The 26,673-nt window shown below is 44.3% G+C and overlaps 1 protein-coding gene across 5 annotated transcripts in view; it reads left to right on the forward strand.

Moving 5' to 3' along the window:
- Positions 1 to 26,673, forward strand: part of LOC308080951 (target of Nesh-SH3-like) — a 76,074-nt gene that overhangs the window by 31,870 nt on the left and 17,531 nt on the right. For 2 of the 5 annotated variants that reach the window (XM_080423084.1, XM_080423085.1), the window contains exons 1-7: positions 9,407 to 9,594; positions 14,175 to 14,243; positions 14,907 to 15,036; positions 15,559 to 15,743; positions 18,850 to 18,902; positions 19,138 to 19,177; positions 19,644 to 19,718. In XM_080423084.1, the coding sequence (XP_080279210.1) occupies positions 9,474 to 9,594; positions 14,175 to 14,243; positions 14,907 to 15,036; positions 15,559 to 15,743; positions 18,850 to 18,902; positions 19,138 to 19,177; positions 19,644 to 19,718 (673 nt within the window). In that variant the 5' untranslated portion in view covers positions 9,407 to 9,473. Of the gene's footprint in view, positions 1 to 9,406; positions 9,595 to 14,174; positions 14,244 to 14,906; positions 15,037 to 15,558; positions 15,744 to 18,849; positions 18,903 to 19,137; positions 19,178 to 19,643; positions 19,719 to 21,962; positions 22,287 to 24,207; positions 24,286 to 26,673 lie in introns of those variants that run through there. The other 3 variants (XM_080423082.1, XM_080423083.1, XM_080423081.1) reach the window with 3 other exon arrangements.

Raw genomic sequence — 26,673 nt, forward strand, 5'->3', positions numbered from 1 at the left:
GCTTGCGCACATGCACAGACACACACACACACAGTGAGAGATGGCGGAACAGCTGTCTCTGGGTTTACAATAACATCTGGAACTTTAACAAGGTGTGTGTGTGTGTGCGCGCGCGTATGTGTTGTTTTCATATGTCACATGATATCCCAGGTTGCTGTTTTTGCCATGTGACATACTGTGTGTGTGTGTGTGTGTGTGTGTGTGTGTGTGTGTGTGTGTGCTGCTATACCATGTATGTGAGAGCCAGATGTTCAGTACAGTAGAAATGTAGAAACAGACGTTAGAATCATTTCAATGGTTGTTTCATGGTTACAGGAACATGTAACTCTGTGTGTGTGTGTGTGTGTGTGTGTGTGTGTGTGTGTTTGTTTATATATATATACACAGAGTATGTTACGAGGAAAACTTGACAGAATATCATGACTCTGAGGAAGGTCGAAAGACCTTAATATAAAAGGCTTAAAATGTCCGTGTTGCTCCAGCGTTGATCTCTTCTGCGTGTGTGTACAGAATATCCATTTCCATTATAGATTGAACAGATCTTTATACTTCACCCTTAACCACTTGAACCCCAGCATCGTTATTCTAGGGGAGAACATTCGCCCAAAAGATCGGCAAGATCTAGAAGCTCACAACGTGTCCACAACGTAGATCGGCTATTTTGGGGCGAAGAGATGTAGATAGTGGTGTAGCCGGGCACGGTGGGTGCAGTCGGTAGCGCTGTCGCCTCACAGCTAGAAGGTCCTGAGTTCGATTTCCGCCGTGGGCGCTGGGGGCGTGTTCTCTCCTCCGCGGCATCAGCTTTCTGTGAGGAGTTTGCATGTTCTCCCCGTGTCTCCTAGGGTAGTTAATACCCTCACAAAAACATGTAGTAATCCTGGTCTCTATACTGCCTCCCCCTGGTCAGCCGGGGCGCCTGATGGAGGGGAAAGGAACTGGTTGGAATAACGTGTTCCTTCCACGCGCTACGTCCAACCAGGGAAACTCTCCCCTGTCAGGTGACAAGAAGGTCAGTTGGCTCTCATGCATTGAAGGAGGCATGAGCTCGGCCCCTAGGCTGGCGGGGGGAGTGTAGCGCCCAGGATCACTTAGAAAATTGACACCGGGTGAAAAAAGGGTTACAAAATCGTGGGAATAAACAAAATAGAAAAATACAAAAAAGAGATAGTGGTGTAACAGGGTAACACATATTGGTGTAACAGGGTAACAGATATTAGTGTAACAGTCACACTAAGCTGAGTTGTAATGTTTTGGTATCCTGGCGAAAGACAAGCCTCCTTTAAAGAAAGGCACGCCCCCTTTATCATGTTAGATCTGTGAGAAGAAAATACTACTGTCTGTCATCACACACACACACACACACGCACACGCACACCGACCGAGCCAAGATACACAAGTCAAGCATTGATAGATGATACCACCTATATATCAATGCTTGACTCAGAGTGTGTGTGTGTGTGTGTGTGTGTGTGTGTGTGTGTGTGTGTGTGTGTGTGTGTGTGTGTGTGTGTGTGTGTGTGTGTGTGTGTGTGTGTGTGAGAGAGAGAATTAAGGAGGGAAGACCTCATAAAAAAGTGTTTTATTCGACAGCCTCCGGGCAGCATTACAGAACAAACACACACACACACACACACTGACATATCCTGTATGTATAAACATGTACGGCCATGCTGACATAAGAAATGAGATTATAACTGTAACCTTATACTACCTTAGATGCAGGGACAGGAAGTAACTAATTACATCTACTCTATACTTAAGTAATAGACTGTGGTTGTACCGGTCAGCTCCCAGTACAACAGTAACACACTGTGGTTGTACCGGTCATCTCCCAGTACAACAGTAACACACTGTGGTTGTACCGGTCAGCTCCCAGTACAACAGTAACACACTGTGGTTGTACCGGTCATCTCCCAGTACAACAGTAACACACTGTGGTTGTACCGGTCATCTCCCAGTACAACAGTAACACACTGTGGTTGTACCGGTCATCTCCCAGTACAACAGTAACACACTGTGGTTGTACCGGTCAGCTCCCAGTACAACAGTAACACACTGTGGTTGTACCAGTCAGCTCCCAGTACAACAGTAACAAGACAGTAGTTTTTTTTCTTTGCTAAAACAAAGACATATTTTGTTTTAGCAAAGAAAAAAGTCACACACCTTTATGATCCATTTGGTTCCATGTGTACACTCTCAGAGTTACAGACCTGTAAGGGTCCATTTGGTTCCATGTGTACACTCTCAGAGTTACAGACCTGTAAGGGTCCATTTGGTTCCATGTGTACACTCTCAGAGTTACAGACCTGTAAGGGTCCATTTGGTTCCATGTGTTCACCTCTCAGAGTTACAGACCTGTAAGGGTCCATTTGGTTCCATGTGTACACTCTCAGAGTTACAGACCTGTAAGGGTCCATTTGGTTCCATGTCTCTCAGAGTTAACATTGAGGATTGCTTTAGGGTGCAGAGACTGTTTTGTTCTCCATTTACTGAAGTACTCTACTCTATTACATACATGTACTCTATTACATTACATGTACTCTATTACATTACTCTGTTACATTACTCTATTACATTACATGTACTCTATTACATTACATGTACTCTATTACATTACATGTACTCTATTACATTACCTGTACTCTATTACATTACATGTACTCTATTACATTACATGTTTTGACATTGGATACTTTGTTTTACTCCACTTCAATGAATTGAAAACTTTTGTTTAGGTTGTTTTGCAGTTTTGGATTATTATTACAAAACATTACATTAACCACTTAAAGGGATAGTTCACCCAAAACATTACTAACTCACCTCATGGAGACTTGAATTCATGGAGAAATAATAATATAATCTGATGACCTGAGGAGTCTCCGCTGGTCTTCAGATTATTGTCTCAGGAATGAGACAAAATGAATTCAAGTCTCCATGGGGTGTGGAATTGATAGAAAAGAAGACATTTGGGGGTGAACTACCCCTTTAACCTCTATTTTACGCTTAAAATGATATTTCACTTTCAAATAAAATAAAATAAATGAAAATAAGTAACAGAAAAAACACAGCCAGTTCACGCATTAGAACCCCTTAAAAATAATAATATTTGAACTGGGGACCCCCATTTTGTTTGACTCTGTTCCACAGATAAATATTGTGAAAATAGCAGATCTACAAGCTCACAATGCCTCACTTTGCGAGGCGTTGTGAGCTCTGTTGTGGTCCCGACCCACAGGTTGAGAACCACTGCATTAGAAGGACGATATCAGTCACTAGAAGCAGAGAAGTGTGTTTTAATGAGTGTAACATTCATTAGAAGGACAATATCAGTCACTAGAAGCAGAGAAATGTGTTTTAATGAGTCTAACATTCATTAGAAGGACGATATCAGTCACTAGAAGCAGAGACGTGTGTTTTAATGAGTCTAACATTCATTAGAAGGACGATATCAGTCACTAGAAGCAGAGACGTGTGTTTTAATGAGTCTAACATTCATTAGAAGGACAATATCAGTCACTAGAAGCAGAGACGTGTGTTTTAATGAGTCTAACGTTCATTAGAAGACAATATCAGTCACCAGAAGCAGAGATGTGTGTTTTAATGAGTCTAACGTTCATTAGAAGGACAATATCAGTCACTAGAAGCAGAGATGTGTGTTTTAATGAGTCTAACGTTCATTAGAAGGACAATATCAGTCACTAGAAGCAGAGACGTGTGTTTTAATGAGTCTAACGTTCATTAGAAGACAATATCAGTCACCAGAAGCAGAGATGTGTGTTTTAATGAGTCTAACATTCATTAGAAGGACAATATCAGTCACTAGAAGCAGAGACGTGTGTTTTAATGAGTCTAACGTTCATTAGAAGGACAATATCAGTCACTAGAAGCAGAGACGTGTGTTTTAATGAGTCTAACGTTCATTAGAAGGACAATATCAGTCACTAGAAGCAGAGACGTGTGTTTTAATGAGTCTAACATTCATTAGAAGGACGATATCAGTCACCAGAAGCAGAGACGTGTGTTTTAATGAGTCTAACATTCATTAGAAGGACAATATCAGTCACTAGAAGCAGAGACGTGTGTTTTAATGAGTCTAACGTTCATTAGAAGGACGATATCAGTCACTAGAAGCAGAGACGTGTGTTTTAATGAGTCTAACATTCATTAGAAGGACGATATCAGTCACCAGAAGCAGAGACGTGTGTTTTAATGAGTCTAACGTTCATTAGAAGGACAATATCAGTCACCAGAAGCAGAGACGTGTGTTTTAATGAGTCTAACGTTCATTAGAAGGACAATATCAGTCACCAGAAGCAGAGACGTGTGTTTTAATGAGTCTAACATTCATTAGAAGGACGATATCAGTCACCAGAAGCAGAGACGTGTGTTTTAATGAGTCTAACATTCATTAGAAGGACGATATCAGTCACCAGAAGCAGAGACGTGTGTTTTAATGAGTCTAACATTCATTAGAAGGACGATATCAGTCACCAGAAGCAGAGACGTGTGTTTTAATGAGTCTAACATTCATTAGAAGGACAATATCAGTCACTAGAAGCAGAGACGTGTGTTTTAATGAGTCTAACATTCATTAGAAGGACAATATCAGTCACTAGAAGCAGAGACGTGTGTTTTAATGAGTCTAACATTCATTAGAAGGACAATATCAGTCACTAGAAGCAGAGAAGTGTGTTTTAATGAGTCTAACATTCATTAGAAGGACAATATCAGTCACTAGAAGCAGAGACGTGTGTTTTAATGAGTCTAACATTCATTAGAAGACAATATCAGTCACTAGAAGCAGAGACGTGTGTTTTAATGAGTCTAACATTCATTAGAAGACAATATCAGTCACTAGAAGCAGAGACGTGTGTTTTAATGAGTCTAACATTCATTAGAAGGACAATATCAGTCACTAAAGCAGAGACGTGTGTTTTAATGAGTCTAACATTCATTAGAAGGACAATATCAGTCACTAGAAGCAGAGACGTGTGTTTTAATGAGTCTAACATTCATTAGAAGGACAATATCAGTCACTAGAAGCAGAGACGTGTGTTTTAATGAGTCTAACATGGTTAGAATAGAGTTTGTATAGGAAGGGGGCATCTCTGATATAATGAATATCAAATATCTAAATACTGAATCAAACAACTTAAAAACTGTAAATATAAAAGCCCGAGTAGACGTTAAAATGAGCCCAAACATGTTGGAAAGTGAAATATCCCTTTAATTCTAAAATAGCCAGGCCCGGATTGGACGGTCTGGCACTTCTGGCATATGCCAGAACGGCCGGGCAGTCTGGGGCCGCGGCCAAGCCAAGCAAAAAGTATATTTTTTAAAATTGTAAAAAAGAAAAAAAGAAAAAACACCCAGCCCTGCACCGGGCCACCGCCCACCGGCCCTTTAAGAGAAATTGGCCGGCCCGGTCCATTCACTACATTGTCATAGGGGGGTTGAAGTGATAGTGACACTTTGGTGGAGGGGGACGTAGAGACTTTGTTCCCCCCGGCCCCCGCTCAAGTGGTTTGCTCCGTACGTTTGACGTAAACCACTTAAAAAAAAGCTGGGCGGGAATACGTCAATAGAATGTAAGCAGGTGGATTCTACTGTCAGGAGAGAATGGAGAGAAAACAAAACAAAAAAGACTAGAAAAAGTGCTCCTCGGAGCACAGGTCTCCGCCAGGTCAGGTAGGTTATTGTGGCCTCCTGGTGGCGCTATAATAGGCCAATGTTTAAAGGGTACCATTTGTTCTTAGGCCTTGCACGGCAATCGGACACTGCATTCATGGTTTGAGGCATTTTGTGCAACTTTTTTTTTTGCTAAATTAGACCTGCTGGTGGCGCTATAACAGGCCAATGTTAAAAGGGTGGCATTTGTTCCTCAACATAGTGTGAATGTGCGTGCAAAGTTTGACCGCAATCGGACGGTGCGTTCATGATTTGCGGAATTTTGTTCAAAACAAGCCACTATACTGCAAACTTTAGATGTCAATCTTAGCCAATCAGGATGGAATATGAAAAATCAAACACATCCGTCTTGATCACATGACTATGGAGATCATGTGTACCGATTTGCGTGAAATTTAGATAAAATCGGAAGGAGTAATATAAAGAAATGTGTTTTACATAAGTCGGCCTCCTGGTGGCGCTATAAAAGGCAAATGGGAAAAATGCAGGGCAAAGGTTTTTCCTTGACCTCTAGGGAGTGCGCATAAAAAGTTTTACACAGATCGGTGCAGTTATAGGTAAAAACATGAATCGGCCTGTTATAGCGCCACCATGAGGCTGATTTGAAGAATTTCAAGTGGCATTTATTCCTCGGCATAGTGGAAATATGCGTGCAAAATTTCACCGAAATTGCATGCTGTGTCCATGATTTGAGGCATTTTGTTGAAAATGGAGCACTCCTGCAAACTTTTGGAAGCCATTTTTTGGACAAAATCTGTAGGAGTACTGTCAAAAAATATGTTTTGCACAAATCGGCCTCCTGGTGGCGCTATAAAAGGCCCATGTGAAAAATCTGAGGCAGAAGTTCGGAATTGGCATCCAAGGAGTGTGTGTGCACAGTTTCGCTGCGATCAAGCCAACGGTGGCGGAGATTAGCTGGTGACAGACGGACGGACGGACGGACGGAAGGACGGACACACGGACGGACACACGGACGGAGGGTAAAACATACTCTCTCGCCATGCCTTTCGGCCTGGCGGAGACAAAAAGTAAAGGCTGATGTGGAGAAAGTACGAGCTAAAAAACGAAAATGTCTGGAGGCTGATGCGGGGAAATGTTTAAAAATAACAAAGACGTTTGCCCAGCAGCAGTCTGCTGAAAATAGTGTTAATGTCGGTCCATAGTGCTGCTGTCAGTGCTAGCAGTCAGTGCTCGCACATGTGAGCGAAGCTTTTCCACATTAAAATGAATGAAAAACCGTCTGAGGAGCACAGCATCACAGGAACACCTCGAGAGTCGAGGCCTTTATGCTGATGGCTATTGAAAGAGAGACTCTTGTGTATAAGTCTTTGGACAAGGACTGCATCATCGACCGAAAGCGCACTGATGCGACAGCTGCTCATTCAATAAGGTAGAACATAGCCTACAGTACGTGTTTATTAACTATTCTATTCTATTGTGCGTTGGTCAATGAATTGGGCAGCTGCTGCTGTGCGTCTTTACGCAGTGCAATGTTGGTGTGTGTTAGTTACAGTTCTTGTGTGTTTGGCCGCCGTGCCCTTCTCTTTGTCTCAGGGTGAATTTGGTTGTAACAGACTAAAGAGTTGAACTATTTGGTGTGGCCTTATTTGATGATGCTGCAGCTTGCTGTGAGACATGGTGCCTGCAGCAGCAGCCAGTGTTGTCAGGTCGGCTTATTATAAGTTTCCCCCAAGATTTTATTTGAAAATATAATGGCTCACAACGAGTCGCATCGTGATTCGTGACGCGTTGGGAGCTTGTAGATCTGCTATTTTCTATATATGGCCTAAAATAAAATATAAAGTAGAACAAATAAAGTAAAATCAGGCAAAAATAAGAATTAAATAACATAACCCTAACCTAACCCTAATCCTAACCCTAAAACCGAAATAAAGTCACCAGAAACCGAAAAGAAACTAACAATTAACCGCAAGTAACCTTCGCGCGCGTGCGGGGTTTTGACCCCCTTATGGGCCGGTGAAGATCACAAATGACAGGGCCGATTTTCTGTGCCAGTCCGTGCCTGAAAATAGCCGATCTACAAGACTTCACACGCTGCAACGTGTCGTCAGCTTTTGCAAAGAGTAAAAAAAAAAAGAAAAAGTATTGCTACTAAAAAATAGAAATACTTATTTTTAGAGTACTTCTTAGAGCGCCCGCCCCTCCCCCCTCCCCCTCACATCCCGATCCCACCAAGAAGATCCTGCCAAGAAAAAACAACATGCGTTTAGAAGCTTTGTGACGCTGCCAAGACACACACACACACACACACACACACACACACACACACACACACACACACACACACACACACACACACACACACACACACACACACAGTGACATTTGGAGGTGTTGGCAGACGGTAGCAGAAACATGTGGAAACATCTTGTTAGAGAGTTCAGAACACTGGAGCCATTCATGCTTTCATCCATCCATCCATCCATCCATCCATCCATCCATCCATCCATCCAAAAAAACACACCTTGTGTGGGCATTGGTATTCAGGCAGTACTACTCTATCTGATGTGTGGACGCTGGTATTCAGGCGGCACTACTCTATCTGATGTGTGGACGCTGGTATTCAGGCGGCACTACTCTATCTGATGTGTGGACGCTGGTATTCAGGCGGCACTACTCTATCTGATGTGTGGACGCTGGTATTCAGGCGGCACTACTCTATCTGATGTGTGGACGCTGGTATTCAGGCGGCTAGGCCTGTCCCCGACTAAGGATTTGTTTAGTCGAATCTAATTGGCGACTAATTGCCAATAGTCGACTGGCATTCGACTAATATTAAAAAAATATATATATATATATATATATATATATATATATATATATATATATATATATATATATATATTTTTTTTTAGGGCCAAAATACATTTTATTTCAAAGGGCCAAGTCTACACAGTTTGTTTTGTGTCTCCAGCAGAGTTTGTCTCTATCTCTCTCTGGAAGAGGTTGCACATGAACTCTGCAGCCGCACTGAGGCGCTCCAACACAAACAATACCAATACAAAGACGAGGAATAAGAAGAATAAAGTGGAAGTTACGTGTGGTTGCAGAGTAGACCTGGCCAAAAAACAATTAAAAACTTTTTTGGCCCTTAAAAAATAAATATATATATTATTATTTATTTTTTTCCCGACTAGATTCGACTAAGAGACACGCAGTCGACTCGGGCCCCCCGCGACTAACCAGTCGACTAGTCGACTTAGTCGAGGTCAGGCCTACAGGCGGCACTACTCTATTTGATGTGTGGACGCTGGTATTCAGGCGGCACTACTCTATTTGATGTGTGGACGCTGGTATTCAGGCGGCACTACTCTATTTGATGTGTGGACGCTGGTATTCAGGCGGCACTACTCTATTTGATGTGTGGACGCTGGTATTCAGGCGGCACTACTCTATTTGATGTGTGGACGCTGGTTTTCAGGTCTGTCTGTCTGTCTGTCTGTCTGTCTGTCTGTCTGTCTGTAGACATCTATGTGATGCCAGAGTGTGACACCTAGCATCATTCGTAGCATTCTTGTGTAAACTCCATCCATCATACAGCCTGTGCCTACCTAACTCTGTGTGTGTGTGTGTGTGTGTGTGTGTGTGTGTGTGTGTGTGTGTGTGTGTGTGTGTGTGTGTGTGTGTGTGTGTGTGTGTGTGTGTGTGTGTGTGTGTGTGTGTGTGTGTGTGTGTGTGTCTCAGGGGGTAGGCGGGGCCTACGTGTGCGTATCCAGGCCACAGCAGACAGCATCGTGCTGCAGTTCGTGCGGCCCACAGCGGACATGAGGCTTCAGGGATACATCCTGGGATACGGAGGAGGAGGAGGAGGAGGTGGAGGAGACACGTTCACCAAGCAGTTCATCCTCCTGCCTGAGAACGGAGAGACCTACCAGACCGAAGTTGGTAAGACGCACAAAAGGGCACACACACACGAACACACACACACACACACACACACACACACACACACACACACACACACACACACACACACACACACACACACACACACACACACACACACATTTGAAATATTTATTTATGTCCACATAAACAGAAGTACAAGAATGCTTTGTATAAAGGACAAAAACACTGCCAGTGCAGTCAGATAAAGGGAAAACAGCCAGTTACAAAGTGCATATAAGGCAGAACATTGTTACATACAATAATTTTGACATACTTGTCAAACACAGCAGAAATAATCATGGGTAAAGGAAACAACGCCTCCTCCAAATCGAGCAGACTTCCTATAACAGCTGATATTGAGCAGTACCTTGCTAATTGTTTGGCCCTCCTTTTGGAGAGGCCGGCCATTTGAAGGCCCCTCACAACCAACTTGTGCCCTATTGGCTACAAAAGATAAAAATCAAAAGTTTATCTGTAGCCTAGCTGAGAGATGGTCTGCTCTAGCTGATGATATTTAGCACTTTGGCTGTAATCAAAAGTACAGCCGACCTCAAGAATGAACACCTCCCTAAGGTTTTCATTAACAACAATGACATCAGGGGTGTTAGCTGAAATGTTAGAGAACACAGAATCATCGGCTAAACATGCTCGGCTTCACAGTAGAATGCTTATACAGCATGATGGAGGTCCTGAAAATAGAAGAGATATTTTTTGATATCAAATCCACTATTCTGTCATGCCTACTTATGTAGAGTCCCCTGTATACATGGCACCCGTTTAGGATGTGGGACATGGTTTCAGCTATTTGTTTATGACCATGATGTATACAGTGAGGAGCATGGTTGCCTTGAAACCAGATGGAGAGGTTAAGTTTAGATGGTAAAACCTGCAACCCGGATTTCAGACTAAAGACAACAATGCACTCATCTAAGGCAACATTTTTGAACACAGAGTGAGAGACGGAATGGTCCGCAGCAGGGAGACATAATGGGAAGACTCCCTTGCTGTCTCAGTCCAATGTTGCCGCTGCCTTTGCTGTTGTGCCCATAAGAGGCGACCTCGGGCATTAGTCAGTGGGAGTTGGTGTTCTGTTCCACACACAGTCATAGATGCTCTGACAGAGATACTGGAGTCAGATAGAAAGTCCTCTGAGACAGCCATTGCCTCAGAGTTAGACCCTACCCACTTCAAGGTAACATCAGCCCAGCCGCACAGATCGTTTAAGTCCGGCCAGTCTGACCACACACCGAAGCCGGGCGAGCGACTGTCTAGCTTTCCACTAAGTTTCCTCCTGAAGCCTAGGAAGCTAGGATCCGAGCCACATGCCAGGGGGACCTTACGTCGTTTTAGGTCCAGGAATAGAGATGAACGTGCAAGCGCTCTCACATACTGGTCATCATTGTTCAGCATATTTAACAAATGGGAGAGCCTCGTAGCAATATATGTCCATTCAAAATTGGGGAACACCCAAACCACCCTCATGTTTACTGTGAAATATAATGTCACGTGTTGTGTGTGTGTTAAGACCAGTCCATTGTCTCACTAGGTGTATTTTTTGGCAGTCAAATCACGTAGTGACTTTCGTGGAACATGTACATTGGAGATGTTGTACCTTGGCCAATGCTATTATTCTGACTGCTTCCAGTTTCATGATAAGTGGCAGGGGCGATATGCCCAAATATGTGTAAGTCTCGTGACGTGAACATACTTTAAGAGGTTTATTGCAAATTGTGAAATCAGTTAGTGTATCTGTTTTAGAGTGGTAACAGCGGTTTCCCCCGCTCCGTCTTTCATATAAAACTGCACATTTGGATTCTTTTACATCTAATCCTGACCATTCCAAAAAGGAGTGGGTTCTGGAGAGCATGTTCTTTATTATAAGCCCATGATGAGAGGCTACCTGGACATCGTCTGCACATCCCTGAACAGGGTTAAGGGAAATGATATTGGTGGGGGCACACATACAGAGCCATTTTAACCACTGATTAAGTGCTAACATACAATTAACAGCACTCCATGAACAGCCAGTCTTAACACCTATTTGGAGAGAAATGGAGTCTGTGAGCTGTTTACCACAGATAACCTGTATGAATGAACCAGTGTACACATCTTTAACAATGTCAACATAAACTTGCGATAGATGGAATTCCTCATGAGCTGTTATCATGACATTATGTGTTAAAGTGCCAAATGCATCACGGTAGTCCAGAAAAACTGAAAAACTGAAAAGTATTCACTAGACCCATGCTTAAAATTGTTAATTCCTGTTTTGAGACATAACATATGTTCATTCATGCCTTGCCGATTGATGTAGGCCTTTTGCTTGGGAGACGAGATGTTTTCATCCACGAGCCACAGGAGGATTCGGACAAGAATGCACTTCATAAACACCTTAATAAACACCTTACACACATACATACACACACACAAACACACACACACACACGCACGCACGCACGCGCGCGCACGCACGCACGCACGCTCGCACACATTCATTAGAAGGACAATATCAGTCACTAGAAGCAGAGACGTGTGTTTTAATGAGTCTAACATTCATTAGAAGGACAATATCAGTCACTAGAAGCAGAGACGTGTGTTTTAATGAGTCTAACATTCATTAGAAGGACAATATCAGTCACTAGAAGCAGAGACGTGTGTTTTAATGAGTCTAACGTTCATTAGAAGGACAATATCAGTCACTAAAAGCAGAGACGTGTGTTTTAATGAGTCTAACGTTCATTAGAAGGACAATATCAGTCACTAGAAGCAGAGACGTGTGTTTTAATGAGTCTAACATTCATTAGAAGGACAATATCAGTCACTAGAAGCAGAGACGTGTGTTTTAATGAGTCTAACATTCATTAGAAGGACAATATCAGTCACCAGAAGCAGAGACGTGTGTTTTAATGAGTCTAAAATGGTTAAAATGGAGTTTGAAGTTACAATGGGTTTGTACAGGAAGGGGGCGTGTCTGATAATATCAAATATCTAAATACTGAATCAAGCAACTTATGAACTGTCTGTGGTGAAATATAACAGCCTGTGTGTGTGTGTGTGTGTGTGTGTGTGTGTGTGTGTGTGTGTGTGTGTGTGTGTGTGTGTGTGTGTGTGTGTGTGTGTGTGTGTGTGTGTGTGTGTGTGTGTGTGTGTGTGTGTGTGTGTGTGTGTGTGTGTGTGTGTGTGTGTGTGTGATAGAAAATAACAAGGAGCACTCTCAGTCTGTATATGGTTCAGTGTTGCGGGTGCACGGCTCACAAAGATTCACAGTAAATAAAGCAATAGCCAGCACTCCAAAGGTGTGTGTGAGACAAATGAGGGTATTTTGAGGTCAAACCAGGTCTCTGCTCGACCTGTAACCATGACAACACAATGTTACCTGTCTGTCTGTCTGTCTGTCTGTCTGTCTGACAGACAATCTCTCTCTAACTATCTGTTAAAGGAAGACATTGTTAAGTTCCATTTTGTCAGTGCAACACACACACACACACACACACACACACACACACACACACACACACACACACACACACACGCGCGCGCGCACACCCTTCCAATGTAGCGCTCAGATGTCAGTCAATCCCGCCCACAAGAGTCCTGCCAACCAATCAGCGAACAGACTTTTATTCAATATTTAATATATCCTCATAGTTGTGATGTTGCTTAACACCCAGGATCTACCCACAATGCATTGCTGCCCTCTCACGTCTCATTTCAGTGCTTTAGAAGTACTTTGTATACTTAAAGTAAACATATAGCCACATGGAAGTAAAAGTATTCTAACTTTTTACTAGTCGATCTACAAGCTCACAGCGCGTCACATCACCACAAGTATAAGTTTGTTTAATACTCCATTAAAACTAAACAACCAAGTACCTCCAGAATTGTACTGAAGTAGTACTAGAGTACAAGTACTCAGTCAGTGTGTGGGTGTGTGTGTAGTGTTGTGTATACACAATCCTAAAGAGAACATGGATCAACGTTAATCCACTTTCCCACAAGTATCTGAGTGCACGCACGCACGCACGCACGCACGCACGCACGCACGCACGCACGCACGCACGCACGCACGCACGCACGCACGCACGCACGCACGCACGCACGCACGCACGCACGCACGCACGCACGCACGCACGCACGCACGCACACACACACACACACACACACACACACACACACACACACACACACACACACACACACACACACACACACACACACACACACACACACGAGCAAAACATTAAGATTACACTGCAGTAGAACAAAATAAAATAAAACTCAATCAAAGGCAGCTGCAAGCAGCAATGTGTGAAGCAAACTAATAGCATTGAATAGAAAACAAACAGCCTGTAGATCAGCTATTTATTTTCTATTCATAGAAGGAGAAGCATGTCTTAACATATCTGAAAAGGCGTGTGTGTGTCTGTGTGTGTGTGTGTGTGTGTGTGTCTGTGTGTCTGTCTGTCTGTCTGTCTGTCTGTCTGTCTGTCTGTCTGTCTGTCTGTCTGTCTGTCTGTCTGTGTGTGTGTGTGTGTGTGTGTTATCAAACTTGTTTAGAGTGTTCTTTATGTTTTCAGACGCTGAACCAAAGTACCTGGTTGCTGTTCAGCCCATTCCCATCAGCCATGTGAAGAAGCAGTGCACAGGTGAGGAAATACACACTATACAGCAGTGGCATTATTTGAGAACTTTAGTTACTAGTTACTTTGTAGCTTTTGATTATTATTACAAAACATACATTACCCATTACAGCCATTTGAAAACAGCCGATCTACAAGCTCACAATGCGTGGCGATGCATTGGTGTGTGTGTGTGTGTGTGTGTGTCTGTCTGTCTGTCTGTCTGTCTGTCTGTCTGTCTGTCTGTCTGTCTGTCTGTCGGTCGGTCGGTCGGTCGGTCGGTCGGTCGGTCGGTCGGTCGGTGGGGGGGGGGGGGGTGTTTGGGTGTCCTGGGCATGACGTTAAACTGCCCCGTTGTAACTACCATGGTCAATGTAGTCGGTGCAGTGGATGCATTTGCAATTTCTGTGGACTATGTAGCTTGCATACAAGAAGACATTTCTCAACGGTGGAATCTACCAACATCTGACGCTACCTGACGGCCCCTCCCGTGAAAAGCTACCGGGAAGAGAGGCAACAGACCCGGCCCGCGGTGGGTCCATCCGCTGTCGGAAAAGCAATGGGTGGACTTCCAGGCCCATTAGAACAACTAGAACAACTAGAGAGAGAAAATAAATTGTTAAACTGTGTGTGTCTGTGTCTGTGTCTGTGTCTGTGTGTGTGTGTGTGTGTGTGTGTGTGTGTGTGTAGGTAAGGTGAACCTGGATGAACCTCTGCACCTGGTCATCGGCTCACTCAGCCCCGCCGCAGTGCTTCTGTCCTGGGGAGACCAGAGGCCTCCCCATGATGGAGACCAGCTGGAGCACTGTCTGGAGGACGGGTGAGTCTCCTCCCCCTCCTGGTGGAACAAACTGTGGAATAAACAATCAGAACTGCAGACTCACTCCTAGTTGACTCTTCAGACTCCACCCCCTAGCACTCACCTCTTCAGACTCCACCTCACCCCCTAGCACTCACCTCTTCAGACTCCACCCCCTAGCACTCACCTCTTCAGACTCCACCCCCTAGCACTCACCTCTTCAGACTCCACCTCACCCCCTAGCACTCACCTCTTCAGACTCCACCCCCTAGCACTCACCTCTTCAGACTCCACCTCACCCCCTAGCACTCACCTCTTCAGTCTCCACCTCACCCCCTAGCACTCACCTCTTCAGACTCCACCCCCTAGCACTCACCTCTAATATGATCTGCTGCTTGCTTTAATATCACCAATATCACCAATATCATCAGGAATACAATGGATGGCTGGATGGATGTATGGATGTATGGATGTATGGATGTATGGATGTATGGATGGATGTATGGATGAACGAATGACCAACGTCTCTAATGCGTCCTTCAGTTTCTACACCATCCGCTACAGAGAGAGGAACAGGAAGTGGAACTACCAAACATGTCCCACCAGTGACACGGTCATCGACAACCTGAAGCCCAACACTCCCTACGAGTTCACTGTCCGCTCCAACCAGGACGACCGCAAGGCGGGGCTGTGGAGCAAACCCCTCCTACATAACACCATCATGACAGGTAAACCAATCAAACCTGTCCTACATAACACCATCATGACATGTAAACCAATCAAACCTGTCCTACATAACACCATCATGACAGGTAAACCAATCAAAACCTGTCCTACATAACACCATCATGACAGGTAAACCAATCAAAACCCCTCCTACATAACACCACCATGACAGGTAAACCAATCAAACCTGTCCTACATAACGCCATCATGACAGGTAACCAATCAAAACCCGTCCTACATAACACCATCATGACAGGTAACCAATCAAACAAACCTGTCCTACATAACACCATCATGACAGGTAACCAATCAAAGCCGTCCTACATAACACCATCATGACAGGTAACCAATCAAACCTGTCCTACATAACACCATCATGACAGGTAACCAATCAAACCTGTCCTACATAACACCATCATGACAGGTAACCAATCAAAGCCGTCCTACATAACACCATCATGACAGGTAAAAACTAGCAACCGTCTGGAACCTCAGCTTCCAGTATAGCTCAGAACAGTGTTGAATTCATGACCATCACGTTTTTCGCTTATGAAAACTAAATAAAAACTAAGCTATGATGACTAAAACTATGACTAAATATACTGCCAATTTCGTCAACAAATAAAAACTAGACTAAAATGTTTGGGAGGGACTAGTGGAGAAGAGATCCAGTGGAACTAAGACTAGTGGAGAAGAGATCCAGTAGAACTAAGACTAGTGGATCTTTTCGGAGAAGAGATCCAGTAGAACTAAGAATATCGGAGAAGAGATCCAGTAGAACTAAGACTAGTGGAGAAGAGATCCAGTAGAACTAAGACTAGTGGATCCAGTAGAACTAAGACTAGTGGAGAAGTGATCCAGTAGAACTAAGACCAGTGGAGAAGAGATCCAGTAGAACTAATACCAGTGGAGAAGAGATCCAGTAGAACTAAGACCAGTGGAGAAGAGATCCAGTAGAACTAAGACTAGTGGAGAAGAGATCCAGTAGAACTAATACTAGTGGAGAAGAGATCCACTAGAAGACTAGTGGAGAAGAGATCCAGTAGAACTAAGACTAGTGGAGAAGAGATCCAGTAGAACTAAGACCAGTGGAGAAGAGATCCAGTAGAACTAAGACTAGTGGAGAAGAGATCCAGTAGAACTAATACTAGTGGAGAAGAGATCCAGTAGAACTAAGACTAGAGGAGAAGAGATCCAGTAGAACTAAGACTAGTGGAGAAGAGATCCAGTAGAACTAAGACCAGTGGAGAAGAGATCCAGTAGAACTAAGACTAGTGGAGAAGAGATCCAGTAGAACTAAGACTAGTGGAGAAGAGATCCAGTAGAACTAATACTAGTGGAGAAGAGATCCAGTAGAACTAATACTAGTGGAGAAGAGATCCAGTAGAACTAAGACTAGTGGAGAAGAGATCCAGTAGAACTAAGACTAGTGGAGAAGAGATCCAGTAGAACTAAGACTAGTGGAGAAGAGATCCAGTAGAACTAAGACTAGTGGAGAAGAGATCCAGTAGAACTAAGACTAGTGGAGAAGAGATCCAGTAGAACTAAGACTAGTGGAGAAGAGATCCAGTAGAACTAAGACTAGTGGAGAAGAGATCCAGTAGAACTAATACTAGTGGAGAAGAGATCCGGTAGAACTAATACTAGTGGAGAAGAGATCCGGTAGAACTAAGACTAGAGGAGAAGAGATCCAGTAGAACTAATACTAGTGGAGAAGAGATCCAGTAGAACTAATACTAGTGGAGAAGAGATCCGGTAGAACTAAGACTAGTGGAGAAGAGATCCAGTAGAACTAAGACTAGAGGAGAAGAGATCCAGTAGAACTAATACTAGTGGAGAAGAGATCCGGTAAAACTAATACTAGTGGAGAAGAGATCCGGTAGAACTAAGACTAGAGGAGAAGAGATCCAGTAGAACTAATACTAGTGGAGAAGAGATCCAGTAGAACTAAGACTAGTGGAGAAGAGATCCAGTAGAACTAATACTAGTGGAGAAGAGATCCGGTAGAACTAAGACTAGTGGAGAAGAGATCCAGTAGAACTAAGACTAGTGGAGAAGAGATCCAGTAGAACTAAGACTAGTGGAGAAGAGATCCAGTAGAACTAAGACTAGTGGAGAAGAGATCCAGTAGAACCTAAGACTAGAGGAGAAGAGATCCAGTAGAACTAATACTAGTGGAGAAGAGATCCAGTAGAACTAATACTAGTGGAGAAGAGATCCGGTAGAACTAAGACTAGTGGAGAAGAGATCCAGTAGAACTAATACTAGTGGAGAAGAGATCCGGTAGAACTAAGACTAGTGGAGAAGAGATCCAGTAGAACTAATACTAGTGGAGAAGAGATCCGGTAGAACTAAGACTAGTGGAGAAGAGATCCAGTAGAACTAAGACTAGTGGAGAAGAGATCCAGTAGAACTAAGACTAGTGGAGAAGAGATCCAGTAGAACTAAGACTAGTGGAGAAGAGATCCAGTAGAACTAAGACTAGAGGAGAAGAGATCCAGTAGAACTAAGACTAGTGGAGAAGAGATCCAGTAGAACTAAGACCAGTGGAGAAGAGATCCAGTAGAACTAAGACTAGTGGAGAAGAGATCCAGTAGAACTAATACTAGTGGAGAAGAGATCCAGTAGAACTAAGACTAGTGGAGAAGAGATCCAGTAGAACTAAGACTAGAGGAGAAGATATCCAGTAGAACTAATACTAGTGGAGAAGAGATCCAGTAGATCTAAGAGAAGTCATCATGGGTGCACACGGGTGTCACAGACCTAAAATAGCTGATCTGCAAGCTCACAATGCGTTGTGAGCTTGCAGATCAGCTTTTTCGGCATGCAGCTATAAGTGAAAATAATTTCGATGCCATCACGACCGCGCCAAAAATACATTTTAGTCGACTAAATCAACTGTAGGTTTAGTCGACTAAAATCTTATGATATTTAGTCGACTAAAATTAGAAGTAAAATATTTCAGATGACTAAAATATGACTAAAACTAAACTGTCGACCTATCACACTTGTACTTGACACCAACGCCGCGGGTAAACATCACTGACCAAAACCAAAATGACTGAGTTTCCTGTCTGTCTGTCTGTCTGTCTGTCTGTCTGTCTGCAGATAACGGCCTTCATAAGCCTTACAAGGTCCGCAACCCTCTGGCCAAGCCCCTGGTAGGTACTCGCATGCGCGCGCTCGCGCACACACACACACACACACACACACACACACACACACACACACACACACACACACACACACACACACACACACACACACACACACACAATGATAAAGTTGTTCAACGTGTGTGTAAGTTACAAATGTATGGAGGACAGGTTTATTGCAAAACAAGTCTCTCCTCTCCTCTCCTCTCCTCTCCTCTCCTCTCCTCTCCTCTCCTCTCAGAAACCTGCCGGACCTCGTGCTTTGTTCCCTCCACGACCTGGTTTGTGATGTTATTATTATTATTAAAAGTACGTCTGGGGTTGGTCAGCACAGGATCTCTCCACTTGCCTCCAAACTTGCCACAGACTATTGATCAGAGCTCAGGTTAATACTTAGGGTTCTAGTTATTATTATTATCATCATTATCATTATTGTTATTATTAATCACTTCTCAGTCATTTTCCATCCATAACTCTGCCATAATGCTTATAGTATATGTATAGTACTTTTACCGTAATGTTTATAGTACACGTACAGTATTTTTTACCATAAGGTTTATTGTTTCTAGTATATATACAGTTGTATACACATTGTTACCGTAATGTGTGTAATATGTGTGCATCCACAGCTCTGTTACCGTAATGTGTGTAATATGTGTGCATCCACAGCTCTGTTACCATAATCGTAATGTGTATAGTTCATACAGTATTGTTACCGTAATGTGTGTAATATGTGTGCATCCACAGCGCTCCACAACAGAACTCGTCTCTCACCGCCGTTCAAAACCCTCGGTTTCCCAGGATCCTCCAGGACGTCCTTTGGTGATTAACACTTCCTGCTTTCACCCCCCCCCCCCCCCCCACGGCCACCCCCCACACACACACACACACACACACACACACACACACACACACACACACACATTTTCCAGCAGAATCACCAGAGAGCATCCAGGAAACTAAGCCCCGCCCCCAATGGCCTGGGTAAAAAAAAGCCAATCAACACGCTCCGTTTGGTTTTGAATCGTAAAGCTTTATTGGCAGTTGGACAAGTGGCAGGTGTTTGTGATTGGCTGCATTGCCGGCATGCCTCGAGTCCTTGTGATTTACACCAGTGGTTCTCAAAGTGGGGTCCGGGGGGGGGGGGGGGGTCCTTGACATGAAAAGGTTTGAGAACCAGTGGTGTTGTCTGTCTGTCTGTCTGTCTGTCTGACTGTCTGCCTGCCTGCCTGTAGATTGTATGTTTTTATGAATCCATCCATCATCATCGTATCCATCCATGCAGTGTGTGTGTGTGTGTGTGTGTGTGTGTGTGTGTGTGTGTGTGTGTGTGTGTGTGGTTACATGCAGTGTGTGGTTACATGCACTGTGTGTGTGGTTAACCTAATCATTCTATGGGTAATAAGGGGTTAACCTAATCAATGGATAATAAGGGGTTAAAACCTAATCTGAGGACAAATGGCAACAGAAATACTTTTTTCTCTTCATAAATATGTTATCAATAACATCAAAAGTCCTCAGAAATCCCAGTGGCGGTCCTGGTGGAACATATTGAAAAAGCTGAAATAGGTGATCACAATGTCCCATTGACGCACAGGTTAAAACAGGATTTAAGCATATGTTTTCTTGTCTAATTTCCACACAAAAGGTTCAATAATGTCCGCTATCAACCAGACACTGTTGGAGGCAGTACAGTGCTCGTGCTGCATCAACATTTATTTTTTTAACCATCACTGTACTGCCTCCAACAGTGTCTGGCTGATAGAGGACAGTATTGAACCTTTTGTGTAGAAATTAAACAAGAAGAAATGCTTAAATCCTTTTTTAACATGGGCCTCAATGGGAAATTGTGACATCAACTATAACTTTTCAATATGTTCCATTACTGGGATCTCTTAGGACGTTTGATATGTTATTACTATCATATTTATGAAGCAAAAAGAAGGTTTTTTGTTTCAATTTGTCCTAGGTCATTTTGTATAATGCCAGTACTACTAGACCACTTCAGACCACTTCAGACTACTTCACTTCAGACCACGTTGGATGCAGATGTGCTTGGGTTTCCTCTCTGGGGAAAAACAGCACCAGTCTGTTCCTCTGTCCGCCTCCATGTTTAGATAAACTCCAAACACCAAGGTCCATTTAAAGGTGCTTTAAGTGATACATGTATATTGTTAAAATAACTGTTAAATAGCTCTACGTACTTATAGTAACCGGCAGCGGTTCCGGTAGGAGACACAAAGAGTATCATTTATCTGGTCATCAAATCATTGGTTTAGAAATGTGACAAAAACGGAAAAAAAATACCCATGAATATAAGTCTCCACGGGGTGACTAATCCATAGAAACTTTTTTTGGGTGAACTATCCCTTTAACCATCGAGTGGATAGGAGGAGTTAACCATAGAGTGGATGGGAGGAGTTAACCATAGAGTGAATGGGAGGGGTCATAGAGTGGATGGGAGGGGTCATAGAGTGAATGGGAGGGGTTAACCATAGAGTGGATGGGAGGAGTTAACCATAGAGTGAATGGGAGGGGTCATAGAGTGGATGGGAGGGGTCATAGAGTGAATGGGAGGGGTTAACCATAGAGTGGATGGGAAGGGTCATAGAGTGAATGGGAGGGGTTAACCATAGAGTGGATGGGAGGGGTCATAGAGTGGGTGGGAGGAGTTAACCATAGAGGGAACGGGAGGGGTCATAGAGTGGATGGGAGGGGTTAACCATAGAGTGGATGGGAAGGGTCATAGAGTGAATGGGAGGGGTTAACCATAGAGTGGATGGGAGGGGTCATAGAGTGGGTGGGAGGAGTTAACCATAGAGGGAACGGGAGGGGTCATAGAGTGGATGGGAGGGGTCATAGAGTGAATGGGAGGAGTTAACCATAGAGTGAATGGGAGGGGTCATAGAGTGGATGGGAGGGGTCATAGAGTGAATGGGAGGGGTTAACCATAGAGTGGATGGGAGGGGCCTCATCCTGCAGCCTTTCCATTGGGAGGTCAACAACAGAGCTGGCCTTCTTTATGATTTAATGGAACCTACATTATATCCTGCTCTCTCCTCCCAGGCAGAGGAAACAGTCTTAGAAATGACAGCTATCGACGCGCCGACGCAATACCTGCGTTCCTCGATGTTCCTGTGTTCTCCAAAGCCTCCACTACTACTCCTACTACTACTACTACTACTACTACTTCTACTACTAGTCCTACATCTACTCCTACTACTACATCTACTCCTACTACTACCACCTCCACCACCACTGTTACTTCCACCAGTACCCGGCCAGCCACCCCCGTCACTAAGCCCCTCCCCCACAGTGAGCTGGCGCTACGGGGACAAATCCGCTCCAGGTTGTCCGCTAACGCTACGGGGAAGAGATATAACCCTTCTGGTAATTTACACCTTTACCTACTTCCTTTAACACTTCCTTTACCACTTCCTTTACCACTTCCTTTACCACTTCCTTTAACACTTCCTTTAACACTTCCTTTAACACTTCCTCTACCACTTCCTTTACCACTTCCTTTACCGCTTCCTTTACCGCTTCCTCTACCACTTCCTTTACCACTTCCTTTACCACTTCCTCTACCACTTCCTCTACCACTTCCTCTACCACTTCCTTTACCACTTCCTCTACCACTTCCTTTACCACTTCCTTTACCACTTCCTCTACCACTTCCTCTACCACTTCCTTTACCACTTCCTCTAACACTTCCTCTACCACTTCCTTTACCACTTCCTCTACCACTTCCTTTACCACTTCCTCTACCACTTCCTTTACCACTTCCTTTACCACTTCCTCTACCACTTCCTTTACCACTTCCTTTACCACTTCCTCTACCACTTCCTCTACCACTTCCTTTACCACTTCCTTTACCACTTCCTCTACCACTTCCTCTACCACTTCCTTTACCACTTCCTTTACCACTTCCTCTACCACTTCCTCTACCACTTCCTCTACCACTTCCTTTACCACTTCCTCTACCACTTCCTTTACCACTTCCTTTACCACTTCCTCTACCACTTCCTTTACCACTTCCTTTACCACTTCCTCTACCACTTCCTCTACCACTTCCTCTACCACTTCCTTTACCACTTCCTTTAACACTTCCTTTACCACTTCCTTTACCACTTCCTCTACCACTTCCTCTACCACTTCCTTTACCACTTCCTTTACCACTTCCTCTACCACTTCCTCTACCACTTCCTCTACCACTTCCTTTAACACTTCCTTTACCACTTCCTTTACCACTTCCTCTACCACTTCCTTTACCACTTCCTTTATCACTCCCATTATCTTTCTTTCAGTTCTTTGTTTTCAGAGTTTGAAATTAAGGTTTTTGACCGTTGGGAGTTTGGTCACCTTCTCCAACACAGCGAGTTGGCAGAGTGCCGTACATGAGTGGCATGTACAGCGTTTTGACATAGAGCACTTTAAAGGATGAACTTAACGTGAAAGCCGTCAATATAATTGTCAGGATGTGAAAGTCAGACATTATAACACTTCCCAGTGTGTTCTGTCTAACCTACTTACCTACTGCCTTAGCTACTGCACCTGCATGTGTCTCGCCTTTGGACCACATGGTTCTGGGTTCGATCCCGGGCACCGCCTACTCAGTTTACAGTATGAGTAGCACGCCTTGGGTAACTATTAACTCTTTGACTGCCAATGACAAGATTTTCCATCATATTTTGCTAAGGTGCAGCCTACCAATGAAGAGAATTTTGTTTTTTCAGTGGTTTTCCACCAGTTGGCGCTGTTCTCTAACCTGGGAGTCACCATTCGACTCCCTGGGAAGCAAAGAGGCAGCAGGTCACGTGATCGCAAAAAAACACAGCCCGATCACTACCTTGTTGCCCACAACTATGGAACAGATGATCGCGGCGGCATGCTCCCCCCCCCCCCCCATTCTACGAGACTCGGTTACGCCTTTTAAAGTGATCGGGGGATCGATCATACTGGAGATAAATATTATATGATTTTTCAAAGGTTAGTGAAAACACTCTAAATCGCTGGCCGTGGCTTAGCAAATTGTGTTTTATTTCTCGCAGTCAAAGAGTTAATTGTTACACAGTAGATGTTGGACTGTAGGAGCCTTCTTAACTGCTCTATACAGTAGATGTTGAACTGACTAGAACATTTGATCAGTCCACTAGTTATCAGACCTTTGTGTCTTCTGATGAAAGGTGAAACTCATTGTTTGTTTCTTTTTCGCCACAGTTTTTTTGATCATCATCATCAGGAATGCACAACACCATAGTAATAACACAGTATCGTCTGCATACAGTGAAACATTGTCTTTTCCATACAGCTATCAGCCAATCGCAAGATGTTTCATCACTTCTAAGGCCCGCCCTCGGTGGGGAACAGGCCAATGATAAGAACTGGGGTAATGATGACCTCATCAGTGGAATGCCCTTCTCTTTCCCGTGTCATGTGATCTCGCTGCGTCATCGCTGTTGCGCTGTTCTGTCGTCCATTAACCGTGTCTGTCCTCAGCTGTCTGTCCGTCCGTACGACCAAATGAATGTCCACTGGTTTTTGTCCAACAGGAATGGCCGCTCCAGGAATGGAGTGGAATGCTCTTTGTTGCACATCTCATCCTGATGTTTGCATGTCGGACTCAATCTTACAGTCATGGTTGTGTTGCGCTCGGCGTCGGCCGATTATGACTGATTTACAAAGATTGTGAGCGCTTCAGAAGGCTTGTGATCAACGATCATACCATCACGTTCATCCTATTCTATGATTGGACATTACATCATGGAATAAAGTCATTGTATTCCATGATTGGACATGCATCATGGAATACATTCATCTACATTGCGGGGGGGGGGGGGCTCTTGGTATGTAATCATGTAATTAAAGTAATAAGTAAGGGTATAATCATCATCACTAACATCATGGCTCTTGGCTGCTGATCGCCCTCACTCCTTCACGTATTGGTTACTGTTGTATTGATTGATTGATTGTATTGGTCTTGTAGGTGGAGGCGACAGGAGAACTGTTGTTCCCTCGTTGCCCCTCGGGCCCCTGGGGCGTCTGAGGCGTCTGAGGCCGGTGGGCGGGCCCCTGGGGCGTCTGAGGCCCCTGAGGCCGGTGGGCGGGCCTCAGAGGCCGGTGGGCGGGCCCCTGAGGCCGGTGGGCGGGCCCCTGAGGCCGGTGGGCGGGCCCCTGAGGCGCCCGTCCGTCCCCGCCGTGACGAAGAGCACGATGGCCGGTGGCGTGAGGGAGAATGTGACACACGGACGAGGCAGAAACCCAGAGTTCCCCCTCAGTAACGGCCTTACACGTCCCTCCTCGTCCCCCTCGTCTTCCTCCTCGTCCCCCTCCACCTCCTCCTCCTCCTCCTCCGGAGGCAGAAACACCTCCCTGACTCCCTCCACCTCCTCTGGGATTCCAGGGGGTAACGACACCTCCATAGTTTCTGTTCTCTTTCCACTACAAGAACTGTGTTTCCATTGATTGATTGATTGATTGATTGATTGATTGATTGAATACTTAATAGTTTTATTATTATTATAATGACTTATTATTATACAGGTGTGTGAGGGTCCAACCATGTGTCCACTGTCAGTTATGGTGGTCCTTAAAATGTAATAGTTTGAGAACCTCTGGTGTTGGAATCGTACAACAGACCAAACAGACGTCCAGCTTCATAGCAGCTCCTCTGACCGGGTGGATAAAACCCGCTTCCACAAACGGTTCCAAACCATTTCCTGGTTCCTCTGGTTCCTCTGGTTCCTCTGGTTCGTCCGGTTCCTCTGGTTCCGATCCCAACCCTAGTTCTGGATTTGTTTCCATTACGCTACGACTGCGTTTCACATGGGGGAGACCATATACGCCTATTCGTGCACGTTCATGCACGTTCATGCACGTTCATGCACACGTTTCATGCACGTTTCATGCACGTTCATGCACGTTTCATGCACGTTCATGCACGTTCATGCACGTTCATGCACGTTCATGCACGCACCATCGGCCACGACCGATTGACAAATGCATTTTGTTTTGTTTGTTTTCTGATTGGTTAGGTGAGCATGTTTACATGAACAGAACATGACAAACGTCCATGAAACCACTGAAAACAACTGTTATTATTTTAAATCTGGCAAAAACTGGGACCACGTTGTGGTGAATGTTGAAAACCAGGACATGTTTGTGTTTTAAAGATATTTAGAGATAAATCCCAAACCGGGACGTCTGGTCACCCTAGTTTCACATCAGGTTCTCAGAACCTATAGTTAGGGTTCTGCTACTACCTCTGAGTTCATGGGAACTCAGATATCAGAACTTCATGTGTTGTTTTCCTGAAGGGTTCTGGTTCTGATGTAAACGTAAAGTGAACAGGTTGTGGAGGTTCAGCCTTCGTAGTGGAAGAGATGTGATGTGGAGTTACTGTGTTGTGTTGTCATAGCTGTGCTGAAACACACACACACACACACACACACACACACACACACACACACACACACACACACACACACTGGTGGTTTGGCACGATGGTGACCATGTGGGGAATCGGGTCAGGCTTTGACATTACTGATCCCGCTTTGGGTTTCAGAACGGCTGGCGACCTCACTCTCTCTCATGCACACACACACACACACACACACACACACACACACACACACACACACACACACACACACACACACACACACACACACACACACACACACACACACACACTGTTTTGCGCGGAGGCCTCTGGAGAACAGTTGGCTCGATTGGATTCAAAGCGAAGTGGAAAAGACTCAACATGCTGGAAGGGCTT

This window comes from Gymnoscopelus braueri (assembly GCF_963280865.1).
Source record: "Gymnoscopelus braueri genome assembly, chromosome: 24".
NCBI classification, from domain to species: Eukaryota; Metazoa; Chordata; class Actinopteri; order Myctophiformes; family Myctophidae; genus Gymnoscopelus; species Gymnoscopelus braueri.